This window comes from Sciurus vulgaris (assembly GCF_902686455.1).
Source record: "Sciurus vulgaris genome assembly, chromosome: 3".
Lineage (NCBI taxonomy): Eukaryota > Metazoa > Chordata > Mammalia > Rodentia > Sciuridae > Sciurus > Sciurus vulgaris.
The window spans coordinates 64,556,402-64,574,288 of NC_136463.1; the positions used below are offsets into that span (position 1 = coordinate 64,556,402).

At 48.8% G+C, this 17,887-nt stretch overlaps 2 protein-coding genes across 7 annotated transcripts in view; one reads left to right on the forward strand and one right to left on the reverse strand.

The window, feature by feature from the left end:
* Positions 1 to 2,267: 2,267 nt before the first annotated feature.
* TIMM22 (translocase of inner mitochondrial membrane 22) lies at positions 2,268 to 7,505 on the forward strand. Its single transcript, XM_079130993.1, has 4 exons — positions 2,268 to 2,528; positions 4,293 to 4,489; positions 5,050 to 5,122; positions 6,929 to 7,505. The coding sequence occupies exons 1-4, from the start codon at positions 2,291 to 2,293 to the stop codon at positions 7,003 to 7,005; spliced, it is 585 nt and encodes a 194-aa protein (XP_078987119.1). The 5' UTR covers positions 2,268 to 2,290; the 3' UTR covers positions 7,006 to 7,505.
* A 1,925-nt stretch (positions 7,506 to 9,430) lies between these two features.
* ABR (ABR activator of RhoGEF and GTPase) overlaps positions 9,431 to 17,887 on the reverse strand; it is a 184,749-nt gene continuing 176,292 nt past the window's right edge. For all 6 annotated transcript variants that reach the window (XM_079130772.1, XM_079130773.1, XM_079130774.1 and 3 more), the window contains 5 exons: positions 17,447 to 17,586; positions 16,243 to 16,377; positions 15,241 to 15,346; positions 12,596 to 12,743; positions 9,431 to 11,966 (listed from right to left, as the gene is read on the reverse strand). In XM_079130772.1, coding sequence (XP_078986898.1) covers positions 11,877 to 11,966; positions 12,596 to 12,743; positions 15,241 to 15,346; positions 16,243 to 16,377; positions 17,447 to 17,586 — 619 coding nt within the window. In that variant the 3' untranslated portion in view covers positions 9,431 to 11,876. The remainder of the gene's footprint in view (positions 11,967 to 12,595; positions 12,744 to 15,240; positions 15,347 to 16,242; positions 16,378 to 17,446; positions 17,587 to 17,887) is intronic.

Here is a 17,887-nt window from a genome sequence, read left to right on the forward strand (position 1 = left end):
ACATATTGAAGCCCTTGAGCTGGCTTATGATAACCTTTGTCAAACAGAAGGTGTCACAGCCCTACCACACTTCCTAATCAAGTACAATGACAACATGGCGCTGGTTTCCTTGCTTAAGCACTACAGTGATTTCTTCCAAGGTCAAAGGACAAAGGTCAGAGAAACTGAGTATTTTATTATCCGGTTTAAGAAAAAAACTTCAAGCTCATGTTATAATAAACTGCTGTAAAATTTTAAATCAGATTTCCTCCACCCTCCAAATGATGTTGTTGAACATTTATCTCTGGCCTCTCCTACCCTTACTGTTCTCAAACCAGCTAATTCTCTACATTTCTCCAGTTCTCTTACAGCTCCAAGTAATTTTAGATACTTTACTTCCTATTAGTGATAAAGTTATTTCAGTTTTACCCCCTGATGTATTTTACTCTTGTGTTTTCATTTCCATTCTCAGGGCTAACACTGTAGCTCAGGCCCTCCTTCCCTCACTCCTGGATACTTTGAATCTTCTCACTTCCATCTTGCATGACCCCACTATGGAAAAATCTTCCTCAAACTACTCACATTCACTCTGTCATTCACTGGCCAGGAGCCTGATGGTGACTTCCTTCTGGCTCAGCCTACTTTTCCTGTCTCCTCATAAATATTAGCTCCAGCTAAGTTTATCTGTTTTTTACCAGACCATCCCCACTGCCATCCAATCAAATATACATAGACCTTTTTCTGTATCTTCCTTTTTCCTCACATAGTATCATCTTCCCGAAACATGTCCTGAGAAACTCTCACTCTCCTTATTGAAATTTTCCTTTCATTATGAAGCATTCTCACGGGGATGGCCACATGTGATCTTTCCCTATCTGGACTCACTGCACTTATTTCTGAACCTCATTTATAGTGCCTTGTCTGGATTTCTTTCTGTACTGTTTTAGATTATAAACTCCTGGAGGGCAGGGCCCATGTCTCATGGATCTGTTTCTGCAATAATGTCTAGCATTTGTCTGAGGCCCCCCAAAAAGTTCTTTTGAATGAAAAAAAAAGTCAAACTTACTGCAGATTTTGGGGGGGGGGGCTCATGTTCAGTACTTTCTAACAGTTTACCTTGAGTTAATGAATTTGCAGGCTGGTAAGTCCTTGAATTGGTTCAACCTAATATAAACTTGACTTTTTTAATTGTATTATTAGTCTAACTGGCAACTGACTGGCGTGAGTAGCAGTCATAGCTTCACTTGACTCTGTTGAACCTTCCTTGCCTCCATTGCCTATGGGTCCCTGGTTTTTCTTAGGCTGGGCTAGTCTCACTTATTTGTTAGCCTTTTTCTTTTTGCTTCAAATTCTTAATTATCAAACAAAATATTTATGGCATACATTTATATCATGCTTCCATGTTTACTTACAAAACATCTACCATCAGCTTGGCCCTGTGTTGCACGCCTGTAATCCCAGTGGTTTAGGAGGCTGAGGCAGGAAGATTGCAATTTTGAGGCCAGCCTCAGCAATTTAGCAAGGCCCTAAGTGACTTAGTAGAGGCCTTGTCTAAAAAAAAAAAAGAACTAGGAATTGAATTTGTCTCAGTGGTTAAGCTCCCCTAAGTACAATGCCCCTAGGTTCAATCTCCAGTACTAAAACAAATGAACAAACAAACCAAAAAACACTACCATCGTTTGCATCTCAGAACACCTTCAAGTACACCCCAACTAAGCCGGGTGTTGTGGGGCTCGCCCGTAGTCCCAGCTAGTTGGGAAGCTAAAGCGAGAGGATCACTTGAGTTCAGGAGTACAGGACCAGCCTAGGCAACAACTGAGCGAGATCCCGTCTCAAAAAAGAAAAAGGAAAAGGAAAAGAAAAAAGGACTCTCAATTTTCAGACTGTAAGGGCAATGGTGGGCGCGTGCGCCCCCTGCCGGCTCTCCAGAGCACTGAAGTCTCTCGAGTGTGCAGTGGCTCCTAAGCCCGCCACCTTTCGGAAATGTAGTTAGATGTTCAAATTAGAACTACAAATCCCGGTAGGCTTCGCGCTGCAGCCCCAAAGATGGCGCTTCTCTGGTGAATCTGAATCTTGTTTTTCAGTGCTGTTACGGTAGCCGCACAAGCCTGGCTCAATGTTCACAAGAGGCTTTTGGGAAACATGATAGCTCTCTCGCAGGGGTGCAAACGCCAGTTTTTGCTTCCACAGCTTCATCCATGTGGCGAATCTGCTGTTCTGTACGCTGATTGGCCTCTCAGGGACCAGAAGCGAAGTTTGTGGAATCTGCTGTGGGAAGAAGGACGCAAGAGTTTCTTAGGCTGCTACTGTCATGGCGGCGGCTGCCCCTAAGGCCGGGGTCTCCGCACCCGAGGCGCGGGGTCCCGCTGAAGCCCCACTGCAGTATAGCCTTCTATTGCAATACTTGGTGGGTGACAAGCGTCAGCCCCGGCTCCTGGAGCCTGGGATCCTGGGTGGAATCCCGAGTCCGGCCAAGAGTGAGGAGCAGAAGATGATCGAAAAGGCGATGGAAAGCTGCGCCTTCAAGGCGGCCCTGGCCTGCGTGGGAGGTGAGCGGAAGCTCGTGGGGGCCCTCGGGAGGCTGAGGGCTCCGAGGGCCTCGGATTTTCGGCCAAGACCGCACGCCTCGGAGGCGAGCGACCTGTGCGTCTCGACCTTGACTGCACTCCCGCCCGGCCCAGTGAACTCGGGTATTTCCTCGCCTCACCCTGAGGTTAGATTTCGCCGGTGGAAATTGAGTCAGAGAATCATTATTATGGTCAGGGCCTGCAGGTTATAAAATGGTAGGCTTCGTTCATTCACTTAATCATTCATTCAACAAGTTACTAAGCAACTGTCATGTGCCGGGCGGTGGGGATACGGGATGAAAGAGGTAAGAGCGCTCATTAAGCTAACATTTTACTATATGTATTAGATATGGAACATGAAAAATCCCCAAGATAATGTGGCCTGGGAAAAGGGTGTGAAAAAGAAGGCCATATGCTGACGTCAGGCTTACATCTCCCAAGACAAAGGGTGCCAACTACAGAGAAGTGTTTTATCGCCCCTAAAGTGACTCCCTAGAGGGCATTAACCCCCTCCGAAGATAGTTCCAGCAGACTCTCAACCCAGACGGTGGAAACCCTAAACCCTCAAACTGACACATTCCCTGACCCCAAACTTCTGAGGGCCCAAGAAAACAGATATGCTCACTAACCACCCCTCAAAATAACCTATATAAACCCAGTCCTTTTCTTTGTTCAGTGGCTTATTTTCCACCAGGAGAGTGGGTCGACTAATGCCATTTCAATCCTGCAACCCCATTCTGCATTCCTCACACATGCTGGGCAAGTGCTCCACCACCAAGCTACAGCCCCAGTCCCCATTCCTGCATTCCTGTGTGAAACTTCGTTCCTGAATAAACAGCTAAGCTGATTTGTGAAGTTTAAGTCTGTCCATGTCTTTTTGTGCTAACAATGTGAAGAGAAGAATATTGAGGAGGAGCCTGGCAGAAGAGTGCTGAAAACAAAGGGAACTGCAAATGCACCGGCCTTAGCGGGAACTACTGTGAGCTGCCAGGGGAGTCGGGAGGGAAGGTGGCTTTTTAAGAAAAAAATTGACCTTTTGAGTATTTGAGAATATACAGAATGCCTCCTGTGTGTTGGTAGAGAGGCTGACTGCATTCATAGATGAGATTGAATTTTACTGGGAATGAAAGACATTTGAGAAATGAATAGCGTGAGTGCAAATTTTAAAAAGTGAAATACATTAGAAAAGAGATCTTTTTGGAGCTGGGGCGACTTGAAAGAAAGAGCCATAAGCTGGGCTGGGGCTGTAGCTTAATGGTAGAGCGCTTGCCTATCACCTGTGAAGCACTGGGTTCAATCCTCAGCACCACATTAAAAAAAAAAAAAAATTAATTAAAGGTATTTTTAAAAAGAAGATCCATAAGCAGGAACTATGGAAGAGGAGGAATCCATGAACTCATATTAATTGTGAGGTGATGAGAACACATCCGTATTGGAGTGTCCAGCAGCTCAGGAAGGTTGTAAATGGACAGCAGTGTGGGATTAGCTGTTTGGTAACTATGTGATCTTAAGAAAGTTTCATAACTTCTTGAGAGTGGCAGAATCATGAGCAATATTAGGAAATGAAAGGAGGAAGAAATGCTAGAGGAGACAGAAGATAGATCCTGAATTGTGTAATGTGGAGGCAAGTGGAGAGTTGTAGTGACTGGTGCACTAGTGACCACACAAAAGGTCATCTTCAAATATGATCCCAAGCAATAACCCAGAAAACATGCCAAAGAAATTTTTATCTCTGTTTGTTTTTAGGATTTGTCTTGGGCGGTGCATTTGGAGTTTTTACTGCTGGCATTGATACCAATGTAGGCTTTGACCCTAAAGATCCTTACAGGACGCCGACTGCAAAAGAAGTCCTTAAAGATATGGGACAGAGAGGAATATCTTATGCCAAAAATTTTGCCATTGTGGGCGCCATGTTTTCTTGTACTGAGTGTCTGGTAGAATCTGTAAGTGTCCCTCTGTTTTCTGAGAAGTCCTTACTTGCTGCTATCTCACAAGAGCTGTGACTGAGTTACATCCTCAGCCCAGTTGATGATTTTAAACATTTGACTTTCTTGACCTGGGTGTGGTGGTGCATATCTGTAATCCCAGCTACACTGGAGACTGAGTCAGGTGGATCACAAATTCAAGGCCAGCCTGGGTAGTTTATCGAGACCCTGTCCCAAAATAAAACATGAAAAGGGCTAGAGGTGTAGCCCAGTGGTAGAGTGCCCCTGGGTTTGATCCCCAGTGCCTCCCTCCCTCACCCCTGCCCCACACAGACATTTTGGAGAACCTGAAAAGAAAATTTGATTATTTCCCAAATGCTGGATCTGATTTCAGTGCTCTAGTGCCAACTTCAGGAAGCATCTAGGAACGCATTTAAATTTTAGAAACTATACTTTTAAAAAGATTAGGTTTCCTTTGGGTGATAACTAAATTAGCCAACTGGAAGCCCTGTGCATTTTCCTTGATCGTCTTGTCTGGCTTGTTTCTCTGGCTCTAAACCGCACTTCTCCACCCACAGTACCGGGGAAAATCAGATTGGAAGAACAGTGTCATCAGTGGCTGTATCACTGGAGGGGCCATTGGTTTCAGAGGTTAGTAAACAATTCTCAAATGGTTTTTCTTTGTGGCCTTGGCTAGCATGCTGATGTTGACATTTCCAAGCATGAGTGTTCCAGGGACACTTGATATTCTTCCCTTCTGACAAATCTTAATTGCTTCTGTGTTAATCAGTTTTGGTACTTGCTGTGATCTCTATCAGGGTTTCTCATTCTTGGCACTGTTCATATTTTGGACCAATAAATCTTTGCTGGGACCTGGGGGCAGTACTGTCATTGTAGGATATTTAGCAAGATGCAGATAGCATCCCCTTCAGTTGTGACAACCATAAGCTTTTTCCCAATGTTGCCAAAAGCCCCTTGAGGGGCACCCCCACTAAGAATCACTGGTCCACTCTATCGTAGAAAAAAAGAACTGCCCCCTTATTATCAGACAACTTTCTCATATAGATAAGTTGGAATTTGTTGGTTTCAGGATAGTACAGAAGTATAGCTAAGTCCAGTCAGCTCTGGATAACCCATTTGTCCACATGTGCAGGCTCTCCAGTCATTTTAAATGTTTAGACATTATTCTTAATTTTACACAATTGTCAGTTGTTGTATTTTTGTTTTGTTTTGTTTTGTTTTGCAGTGCTGTGGATCAAACCCAGGGCCATGCTAAGCATGTACTCTTCCACTGAGATACATCCTTAGTCCCAATTATCAGTTTTAATTTTATATCGAAATCAGAATGATAATGTCATTCTGCAGTTGAGGATTCTTAGAATTTTTCCCATTGAAACCTAAATACAAACATTCTAAAAACGTTAGATTATCAACTAAACAAATGCAAAAACTGATCCCCACCATTTCTCCCTGTTGGCATGTTCGAGTGTATGGTATACTTTCCTAGAAGCAGTATCTATTGCTGGGCCACTTTCCATCATTCACACCCTGACTTACTCAGAGCAGAAGCCTCTCATCTTCTGAGAGTAGGGATGATATGCTGTCATTAAAGCCTGCTTTCGCTGCTTACACAGCCATATGTGATTTATAGAGTGACTTCTCTTTTGGTCTTCTCATTGCTTAGCTTTGTCAGGGCCTCTGTGAGAAGCTCAGCTCCCTTCAGGACTGCTTTGATCACTTTCCCAGAAATTTATTCCATAAACAGATAGGGTAAAAGGCCATATGCTTTCATTTGATTCCAAATGCTGGTTCTTTTTACCAGTTTCCTGCCTGTGGAGGGCTATTTCCATAAGACTGGAAGTAGTAATTCTCCAGAATGAGAAAACTTAAGCGAATGTACAGTTAGATAAAACACAAAGATTTACATCTTTTTTTGGTACTGGGGATTATATCCAGGGGCACTTAACCACTGAGTCACATCCCCAGCCAATTTTTTATTTTTTATTTAGGAACAGGGTCTTACTAAGTTGCTTAGGGCTATACTAAATTGCTGAGGCTGGGTTTGAACTTGCAATCCTTCTGCCTCAGCCTCCCCAGCTGCTGGGATTATAGGCATGTGTGACCACACCCACCTGGCTTATATTTTATACGTTCTTCACTGAATTTTTTTTTTTTTTTAATTTTCTTTTAGTTGTGGATGGAGACAATACCTTTATTTATTTATTTTCATGTGGTTCTGGGGATCGAACCCAGTGCCTCACACATGCTAGGCGAGCACTCTACCACTGAGCCACAACCCCAGCCCTTCACTGAAGTTTTATAGAGCCATCATAGGTTGAATGACTAAGAATGTTTAAGCTAGTTTCTTTGCATTTGGGGGTAAACTTTTGGTAAATGCAGCCTAACCCAGCATCTGTCACCACAGGTAAGGTAATATTACTTCTGTTTGCTTTACAGCTGGCTTAAAGGCTGGGGCCATTGGTTGTGGAGGTTTTGCTGCTTTCTCTGCTGCAATTGATTATTACCTACGGTGAGAGTAATTGCCTGTGGGGAAGGAGGACGCCAGCCCAGGATCAAAGCTGTTCTTTGGAGGACAGTTTCTGCACCACTTGGCACTTGCTTCAGGGGCTGAAGACATTTGTTTTCCTTCACATAGTTGGTGTTTTGAGGGAGCCTCCTGGCTGCTCTCTGCCTCTAGCAGTCAGAGCAACCACACTCTGTGCTGCTCCTGGATTCCAGCCAGGCTTTTCAGGGGATGTACTATGCCAGATTGTCTCCTTGGAGTGATCAGGTGACATTGTGTTGACTGTTAGGAATTAAGCTCCACAAAAGCTCAGTCCTAACCACATCCTGCCCTCTGGGTTGTGGGCATGGAGGTGGCAGTGTGTTCCTATGTACCCAGGAATGTCTTCTGCCTTGGAACACCATGCAAGCATCCATCTCGCATGCCAGGGCAGGGCAAATTCATGCCATCCATCCAATTATGTCATTTGATTTAGTGTTCTGCCTTCCTTGTTAAAAGTGTATATATTTATATTATAGTTTAAAGGTTGGTTTATTTTCAAATTCCACAGTGTTTACAAATTGTGCCAGGCAGCCCAAAGAGTGACAATCCAGTGGGAAAGAGTAGGAAACCTCCTGAGAAGTCCAGGAGTGTTAGATTCTCAGGGTTTGTGTGGACTGTGTCTTCTTCACCAGGGTCATTTATTTGGCCAGAGAGCAGCCCTCTCTCTGAAGCCTAGCCTAGCTGCTTTCTAGGATGCACTGAAATTCCCTGTGTGACTCCTTCTGGCCTCTTCACAGAAACCCTTCAGGGCTAGCCCATAGGCATGCCTGCAGTTTGCTGAACCACATGTTGGTTTCAGGCCCAAGCCCAGCTCCGGGACACATGAAGGGTCCTGTTTGGTCATCCTGATGACTCAGTCACAGCAGCTACTGATGAAGACCAGACACTGTAGTGGGGCTGCTCACCACCACCCTTGTTCTCCCCTGTCAGTGGATATTTTGTTTTTGACCTCATGGTTTTATGATGATAATGGCAGCTCAAAGAAGGAAAAAAAAAACCAAAAACCAGCTCAGCCTCATTGTGTGCTACAGGCGTGCGCACACACACACACAAATATATATATTTTATATACACACACACACACTCATATATGTAGTATACATATGTATGTAAATGGTCTTTGGTGATTGGGTTCCACTGCTGTACTGCTTTGCTCTGGTGCACTGGTGCAGCAGAGTTGATGAACTCTTGGGCTGTACCTCTTGGGGGAATAGGCAGGTAGGCTCAGTGGGGTCTCTGAGGTGCTGGCTGCCTTTCTACTGTACAGTAGCTCCTCCACTTTTTTTTTTCCTTTTTTTCCTATTTGCTGTTTTCTATCCTACCCACCCTTAACTAGAATTCAGAGACTGAGCTTAAACATCCAGGCAGTCCCAGTGTTTATTTGTGTGATGTCAAAGGACAGCTGGTGACACCTTCCTTTAGCTGTTTCCTTTCAATGAATGTGCGCTAGTACACAAGGGCTCGTGTCCTCTGTGATGATTCTATGTGATACTGGTCCTGTTCTGGTAAGCATGAGGCTCATCATCACTAGGCCAGTGGGAGCATTCCTCAGAGCTCTGGGACAACTTTAGGAGTGTTTCCTGTACTATCCCTAAATACTTCAAACCTAGGATTTCTTTGAAGCCAGGGCCGTCAGACAGTCCTACCTGGTACCTGTTAAAATGCTCAAATGCCTGGGATCTTCTACCAGCTGGTCTTGTGCATGTGACTGAGTACAAGAAATGCTGCCCTCATAATTGACTTGGCAAAGATGAACCTGGAGGATGTCAGTAGCCATCAGTTCAATAAGCCAAGCCTTGTCCACACTGACTATTCAATCAAGAGAGGAGATGAATAGCTTCCTGTTTTAGATGACTAGGGAGCCAGTATGAGCTCATAAACCAAACAGCAATATTCAGAGACATCTGTTCCTGATCTCCAGAATAAACACAGTATCCAAGGGCATAGGCTGGTGGGAGCTTACATTAACCCCTCTGGCTCTCCCAAAAGTAGGGTGGACCCCGGCCTCTGGGGGATACAACTTCAATAAGTAGATTAGACCAAAAGGCTGACCCAAAGACATGCCACTTCCAAGGAAAATGCAGAGAAAAATTACAGAAAACCAGTGGACAACTTATTGCCATCTCTCCAAGGCATATTGATGGCCAGGTCGGTGGTTAGACATTTCTACCTCATAAAGAGGACTGCAGCAGCCTGGTCTGAAGGGAGGTCTTTGTGCTGAGCAAAGAGAGGGCTGGCACTCTGCCCCAGTTCCCAAAAGGAAGGTTCAAGGACAGATAGCTAGGTAAATAGGTTCCTGGAAGTGCACATCTGGATGCAGCTGGAAGTGTTAAATATTTAGATTGGTGGTCTTCCCTGGACTACTGAAAACACAAACATCCACACCACAGGGCTGAGTTTTGTGCAAATGTTGGGGCTTTGCATTTTTTTTTTTTATTAACATTTTCCTTTCACATGGTTTACATCAATTTATAATAATCTACATAAGTTGAAACAGAACAGAGACAAAAAAATATATCCTTACCAACTTATTAAAGTCAAATATTAACGAAGGGTCCCATCCTACCTCTTATCAGCAAAAACTGGCAGCCCTCACCCATTGCTCAGCAAGGACAGGCATGCCTGGGACTACTGTAGCCTGTCCTTCACATCCTGTTGGCACAGGCTGCCCTGCTGAGTACAGTGACTGGGGGTTCTGGGCTGCACAATCCCTGTCTCAGGAGAACCCACCAGGTATTTATTTCCTCGGTGCAGCTTAGTCCAAGTCTGGCACCCGACCCCCTCCACTCGGTGGAATTTATAAATATTCTGAGTCTTGCATTTCTCAGCCCTTCCAGCCATCCTGTTCTCATATTGCCTAAACAAGCTGGGGGCTGCAGTAGCTTTCTGACTCTGAAAAGCAAACATTCTTCATTTGGGGGAGGCAGGAGACACCCATTTGGGGCTGTAACTAGCTCTATCTGGGCCTCTAATTTGTTACTGCCAATCTTCTGGAAGCAAGAATCTTTCATGCCATATACCAATACCCGAGTGCCAACCAGAGACTTCAAGGATGGTCAGAGATGGGATCTCTTCCTTCACCTACCCCCATCAGGGCTCCTTGCTAAGCTGCTAACAGGCAGCCTGGTGGTCAGCATTTCCTTCCTCCAATGTGCAGAGCTTACTGTTCCACTGACGGCAACAGGAGTAAACAAGATCAGGGAGGCCCCTGCCTTGCCAAGCAAGTACTCCTGCTTTAGGGCCAACAAACCCGTCTTTAGATTTAGACTTGGCCCTGAGCATAAGCAATGGAAACTCTTCTCCCCAATCCTAAGGGCCTAGAGTTGTTTCTGCCACATAGATGAGCCAGGGAGCTGTGCTATGGTTCAAGCCCCTTTTGCTGGTGCTTTGGGAATAAATATTACTCCTTTCCAGTACTGCGTGATCGATCTCAGTTGGGAATGGTACCTCTTGATCCCCTGCAGTGGCAACAATGAGGTTCCCCAGCAAAACCCAGTCTTGAGAGGCAGGTGCCTGTGATTCTTCATCCTCTAATTTCTGGGAGTTTCCAGAGTTCATTCACAAAGCTGCATTTAGAAGCCGAGGCAGGGGCAGGAGCAGCACCGTGATGGCTGGCAACTGCTGGACTGTGCCTTCCTTTCTCAGGGTCTGGAGCACACGTGGCAGTTGGGGCTGCCCCGTGGCAGTGCTCGGCTGTGGAGTGTGTGTGTAAATCTAAGGCAAAAGTACCATGAGGTATGTGAGGTGCCAGGCAGCCTCCACAATGGAGCCTGCATGCTTCTGGACACCTGCACCAGCCACAGAAGTTGCCCTCCAGGAAGCCTGGCTCCACCAGGAAAGCCTCTGAAACTCACTGCCAAGTGCAGCTTCCCCACAACTCAGGCCACCAGTTCTGCATGGCACTGTCAACTGTTCCACCTGGCTTGTTTCCTCAGCAACCTGGACTCTCCCATCTCCCCAGATGCCTTCCTGACCCTCTGGCTCTCTTGATAGCAGGTCACTTGTGGATCTTTACACTCAAAGGAAATAGAACTCCAGGGGGAAAGAACTGAAAATTCAGCAGTAGAAGAAACAGTCAAAGATGCCTCACTGCTAGGCAGGAGACAGGACAGACAAACCCCAGAAATCAGCTCTCCAGCTCTGTGCTAAAGCTTGGGATTAGTATGAGTCTGTCTCCTTGTGCAACATTTGCACAGGCAGCAAGGCAAAGCAGGTGTGCTCCCACAGGTGGAGGGCAGGGGGTGGCCAAGGACAGTGCCCAGCAGTGTTGGATGGGCCGCCACTGCTGCCCAGGACCTCTGCAGAACTTTCCAGATGATGGAGCAAAAACTGAAGCTGCACATGCATGAGGGCGGCCTGGGAAGGCGGAAAGGGTGGAAGACACTGAGGGGAGGCTGTAGTCTAGGAGCAGGGCCAAGAGAGGAGAAACTGGTGGCAGCTACACAGTGCCAAATAAAAGCCCTTGGACTGGACTCAGGAGGAAAGAAAGCCTTGGGGGAAATGAAAGAATAAAGCAGGCTGTGTGCCCACACATGGTCGGTCACTACCTTTTCTGCATGACAGATATACATTAAACAATTCCCAAACAGCACGGAGCATTAGACACAACTAGAGGTACAGAGGGCAGGAGCCGGGGTGTGGTGGTGAGGCTGGGGGCTGGTCAGCTGGCTTTGTACAAGGTGGCACAAAAGATGCACATATTCCAGTTCTTGGAAGCTGGCTTCCCTTGGAGTCTGGAGTGCTGGGCTGGGGAGTTTCTATTGCAGTCTTTCAAGTCTGTGTTGGACTCTGGCTGGAGGGGCTGGCTCTGGCCATCCCCCACAGCCACCCCTCCTCCGGCTACACGTCAGTGGAAAAGTACAGTGTGTTCCGCTTCAGTTCTGCGAAGGAGATGGGGGGGTGCTGCAGGTAGTAGAGAAGGACCTGGACCTGTGGGGAGACAGGAGGGACTGAGGTTGGGGTCCTTGTCCTCCTGGCCCTCTTCATCTGATCTGTTGAGACGAAATGGTCCCTGGGCTGGGGCCTCGTCTGTGTTGCCCACTGTCATTCCCAAGGCTGGCTCTGGCCACCTCCTGGAAGCCACACCTTCTTTGGAAGCCCAGGTGCATTAGCGCATTGTAGCACTAGAGGGCACTGCGGGGAGTCTAGACTTGGGGAGTCTAGAGCCACTTGCCCAACCTCAGCCATAAGCGTCAAACCTGGGCCTGAGGTTGGCTTGGCATCCCTACCCTAGTCTTGTAGGTATCTCGGGGAAGCCTCCTGACCCTGAAAGCAATCCCAGGATTTTTATGAGGATGAAGCCTCCAGAATTTTCCTATACCCCTGGGTTTGTTTTCTGAGACTGAGGTACTCCCAGGAAAGTAGCCAGCACCTGGGACAGACATTCTCTGGGCCCTGGTCTAAATTACATGTTTTGGCCTGGAAAGAGCAGGACTGTCCACAGCCCTGCCTTCCTGGTGGCATCATATACACTATCAGTCCAGCTGTCCAGGAGGGGAGAGGTGTGGGGACTCAGCTATTCTTCTTGCTACCCCTCTACCTGGGCAGTGCTGGGGTACCTGTGCCATGACATCATGGGACCAGATGTCTGCAGCTGATGTGAGATGGGCTTTGCTCTCCACTTCTGAGGGTCTCAGTAACGTGGGGCCAAACACGGTGGCCAGGTTGTGAAGCGACATTTTGTTGATGGGCTCCTTCTCAGCAACCCTGAAAGGAAGAGCAGGGAGAGTAGAATTCACTCCCCAGCAGCTACTCAGAGATCGAAGGCCCTTGGCCTTAAGCTTACAGGAACTCCTGGAAGGACTCCTGGAGGGACCCCTGGTCTCCCCCTTCTAAGGGTAGTGACCTGCTGGTGGGAAGGACACTAAGCCAGACCCAACTATGTCCCAGTTTCTAGGCCACCTGCTGACCTGATGGTAAACTGCCAGGGTCAGAAAGACCCACAGCCATCGACTCCAACTCCCCTGCCTTAGAATGTTACTGCTCTAAGAACTTTCTCTGCAACAGCACGTGTTTGCTACAGTTCTTTGAGGTAGGTACTATTATTATCATCATCCCCATTGTAGAGATGAAGAAGCCAAAATACAGAAAGGTTAAGTGACTTGTCCACAGTCACAGAGCTAGCAAGTGTGTACAGCTGGGATCTAAATCCGGATAGTCTGCCCAAGAACCCATGCCCTTGACCATTCTGCTCTTTACCCATGATCCAACAGTCTAGTTGTGGGGAGTGGCTGCAGGAAGAGTCAGTGGGAGGAGCAGGGGGCAAGGTGGGGTGGGCCTGGAGCTAATTAGCTGTTAATTAGACCTAGGTTCTGCCTGCTGTGCTGGGGCAGAACCAGCTGCAACTCCAGGAGGAGCCCAGGGCTGTCTTTCCTGCTGCTCTAGGGACCTCAGAGCTCCCTTTGGACTTTTCCTGCATCTCTTGCATAACAGGCCAGATGCTGTAGATCTTCCCCTGGATGCTAGCAGGAGCTGCCATCTGTGCTTGGTGTCCAAGAAGGCCTAATATCACCGAACACAGCAAGAAGCAATGGGCCTTCACTGTTCTAGAAGTGTTTTGGTTTTGGGAGACAGACCAACCCCAGGCAGTGTCCCTCACCGCCTCCCTATGACACCATATAGTTCCCACCCTCTGGGCAGGAGCCACAGATATGCCTGCTGACTGTTTTGGAAACGGGCAAACATTGTAATGCTAGCAGGGAACTGTGCAGTGGGTAGCCCTCTACACACACACACACACACACACACACACACACACACAGCCAGAGGCCCAGATGTGGGAACAGACTGTGCCTGATTCCCAGGGCAGAAAACCTAATGAATTTTCCCTCCCACTCCTCCTCTGTGCATCCTCCCCACAACACTCGCCAAACTATTTGGGAATTGGTTGGGGCTTTGGTTCTGGCCAAACCAGAGGGAAAATGTCTCATAATGGGAAAAATAAGACACCAGCGCCAGGCACATCCAGGGCTCCCTCCCAAGCCTGGTCTGGCTGCACTGCAGTAGGCGCCTGGGCCGGACGGGGAAAGCTCAGGGGGCAAGGGTGCTGGTCCAGAGAGTAGCCCTTTCAGGTACCCTGGTTGTGGCTGGCAAGTCAATTTAAAGGAGACCTAGTACTTCAAACTACTATGTATAAATATAAAGCTCTAATAACAAACTATTTAAAAAGGACTGGGGATGTTGCTCATCAGGTTAAGTACCCCTGGGTTCAATCCCCAGTATCAAAAGAAAAACAAACAAACAAAACAACAACAACAACAACAACAACAAAAAACAGGACACCTAGTGACTTCTTCTCCCCATCCATGCATAAGATTAATCCTAGGCTCAAAAGTGAGTGATTTGCTAGGTATCATGGTGCATGCCTGTAGTCCCAGCAGCTTGGGCAACTGAGGCAGGAGGATCACGAGTTCAAAGCCAGTCTTGCAACAGCGAGGTGCTAAGCAACTCGGTGAGACCCTGTCTCTAAATAAAACACAAAATAGGGCTGGGATGTGGTCGAGTGCCCCTGAGTGCAATCTCCCCGCCAAAAAAATGATTCCAGGATACTTTGTGGCTAACTTCTAGTTCTGAACCCTGGGGCCTCACCAGCTTGAGCAGCTCTTGGTTTTCCCTGACCAGGGAAGAGGTGAGGGAGGGGAAGGTGAGAAGGGACTTAAGTTTAGTTTTGGAAAACATAGGCGCTAGAACAGATCTACAGCTAACCCAAAGACGACCTTGCTGGGCTTGGAGACTCACTCCCCCTGTCTATTAAATGAAGCATGAGCTGAGACCAGTGGGTTTCAAACTCCACTGACAAAACAACAAACAGTTTACAATGCGAGCCAGTGCACGTCCGTAGTAACTGTGGTAGTTACACTTCCTGCTGCAGTGTACCCTGATGCTGCCCTTTTTGTCATTTCAAAAATGCTAAAATGGACTGGTTGGGGCCACTAATTGTAAAATCCTTCTACAGCCCATAGCTCTAGTCCTGCCATTCTGAGCATTTCATGGCCAATACCTGAGGCCTTTGTTAGGACCACATATTTCCCAAAACAGAGGAGTATGTGTGCAGAAAATTGAAAAGCAAACTCTCACACTGTTATGGGTGGCCTAGTAGAAGCCACTACCCATGAGGAGCTGCTGAGAAGGTGGGGTCCCATATCAGGACATGTGGGGCTGCCCTGGGTCTCTGGCCTTCCCTCGGTGGACCCCGTCCTATTACCTTTTCAAGTGTTCCAGCAGGAAGAGGAAGGTGATGAGGTTGGGGTCGGGCAGGGAGCGGAGCAGGTGCATCATGCAGTTCTCCTTGGCGGCGGGGTCTGACAAGGCTGTGGGGAAAGAGGGGCTAGGGCAGGGCGTGGCTCCTGGGGTGGAGAACGCCTGGCCAGAGCTCCTATGGCCATGAGGCTGTGAGACCCTGTGGGCAAACCCAGGCTGCTGCTGTTCAGAAGAGCAGATCCCATAGGGGAGGCCTGGCATCTGGGTGGTCTGCTAGCAGCAGGTTCCTTCAGGAAGTCCTCCCGTGACTGGTGACGTGGCCAGAAGGCAGGCTGGTGGGAGCAGTCCCTTTCCTTCCCTCCCGCACAGGTCTTTGCCCCCAATGCCATTCCACCCCAAGTCTGTACGCTAGATTCAAGCCAGTGATGGCGTATGCTGTCAGGGATGGGGATGATCTGTCAACCACCTCTGGTGCTATCACATGGGAGCGAGCAGCCTTCGCCCAGGGCTCCTAACTCCCCATGGGGGCCAAGGCCCTGGCTGCCCCAGGAGAAGGAAAAACAGGAGGGATGTGCCAGGCCTGGATCTGGCCCAAGTAGGTGGAAGCAAGAGCCCTGCCCTCACAGGGGTGAGGAGGAAAGTGCAGCACAAGCTGTCCCCAGTGCCTTCTGGCCACACCAGCCTCCTCCTTGGCTCCAGGTTGCTGGCTTCTGACTGACCACCTCAGGGCAGTCTTCCCTAGACATCTGTTTCCAAGCAAGCAGGTCAGTATGCAAAGAGGACAAACGGAGGGCTGCCATGGGGATGTGAGGGGAGAGAGGCAGGCCAGAGAGGGACCAGAGGGCCTGCCGGGCCACTCTTCATCCTTGGGCCTCCCAGCCACACAGTTGGCTGGTGCAGTGGGTAGGTCAACAAGCAAGGGAGGCCACGAACCCCTTGCTCTTACTTCACTAGCAAGGGAGGCCTGGCTCAGCCCAGTCCAGCCCTCAGGACCCAGCAGCCTCACCAATGCCCTCCATGAAGGCTGGGTAAAGTCGGTCTGTGAGGAGGGGCTCAGGCAGTTCCCGGAAGTAGAGCTTGAGGGTGCCAGCAATGGCATTGATGTCCATGTCACTCAGCATTAGCAGGATATCCTTGTTGTCTGTAGGAGGGGGAAAGGTCAAGGACTGGCCTCCAAGTCTTCCCTCTCCCCAACAGTCTTCAGCCTTGTTCCAGCCCCACAGGACTGTCTCAAGGCAGACCACCACCCACTTCTCTGCCTCTGATTTCCCCCAGAAAGGCGGGGTATAGGTAGCACCCACTAAGCTCTGCTGACTAGGGGTGAGGGAGACAGACAAGCTGGGTTCTGTCCCTGGGAAGGGGAGAAGGGAGTATGACTTATCAGCCAGAGTCCTAAAGTCAGAATCGTATCACATGGCAGGCACCCTCCTTCCCACCTGGAATCTCCCCATCGTGAATCTCTTTTGTGGAAGGCACTGTACATTTTTCACACCTAAAATCATGTTCTGACAGAATCTCAGCAGGTTGCACCGGGCAGCCACGTGCCAGAATGTTCCTGGTCGGGGTCCTGTCTTCTGCCCCAGGCTTGCCCACTGGGCCCCTTTCCCCTGGAATCATGGCTGCCAGTCCAGTTCAGGCTTCTTGACCACTGCGTATGCTGCTGCAGCCACAGCCTGACCCAGCAGAATGGGGAACCAGAGGGCCAAACCCCACCCCACCACCAAGGGGCTTATACAGAGGCAGAACTGTCCCACAGGATGCCGGGGCCTGGAGACAGATGAGGGGAGCCAGCTCAGGCTCATAGCTCTTTAATCTCCCTGCAGCCCATTAGGCACCAGGCAATAAGCACAAAAGCCAGGAACAGAGTCTGGAGTCCAAAACTCGAGTTTAAATTCAGGCGGAAAAGCTACAGGCTGGGTAACCCTGAGCAAGTGACTTGGCTTCTCTGATTTCCATCCATGTTCTTCTCTGTAGCAGTGGATTGGAGTGTAGAGAGATTACATGAGAAAATGCCGGAAGTAGGCTGGCCACAAGAACTCAGAAACAGTCGCCCCGTGCCATGGGGGGACTATGTGCATGTCATAGGCCAAGGCTGCCCTGCCATCAGCTGGCTGGTCCAGGCGTCTCTGCGAGGAAGGCCTCCTGGTCTAATGAACTCTCCTGCCAGACTGCTTGGGCACCCCCCATGCAGCTGGGCCTCCCAGACTCACTGGCATCAAATACAGCCTTCAGTGCCTGGATGTCCGTGGCTACTCCTGATATCCGGTAGATGCCAACCTCCTCGATGCCCCTCTTTTCCACCTCTTCCACACACTGCCGCACGATGTAGGGCACCTTAGAGCGCTCCCGCCTGGGGGACAGAGGATGCAAAGGGAGGATGAGGGAGCCTCGCCGTGCCAGCTGCACTGTCCGGTCCCCACCCCAGCATACCTTGGCTTCTGGGATGAGGGCTGGAGGTAAGGAAAGGGTTAATGAAGAGGCTGTACCACCCCACCCTACCCAGCCCACTAGGCCTGCCTACTGAGCAAGGGCGCAGGTGGGAGACAGTTCTGGGTGATGGCCCAAGGACCCTGAGAAAGAATGTTCCCTGAGATTCAAATGCTTATGGTGGGGGCAGAGGTGGGGTACAGCTCAGTGGCAGAGAGCTTGCT

Coding starts and splice junctions, on each gene's coding strand:
- TIMM22 (XM_079130993.1), top strand. CDS start 2,291: ATGGCGGCGGCTGCCCCTAAGGCCGGGGTCTCCGCACCCGAGGCGCGG. Junction 4,490..5,049: donor CTGAGTGTCTGGTAGAATCT/GTAAGTGTCCCT, acceptor CTCCACCCACAG/TACCGGGGAAAATCAGATTG. Junction 5,123..6,928: donor AGGGGCCATTGGTTTCAGAG/GTTAGTAAACAA, acceptor TTTGCTTTACAG/CTGGCTTAAAGGCTGGGGCC.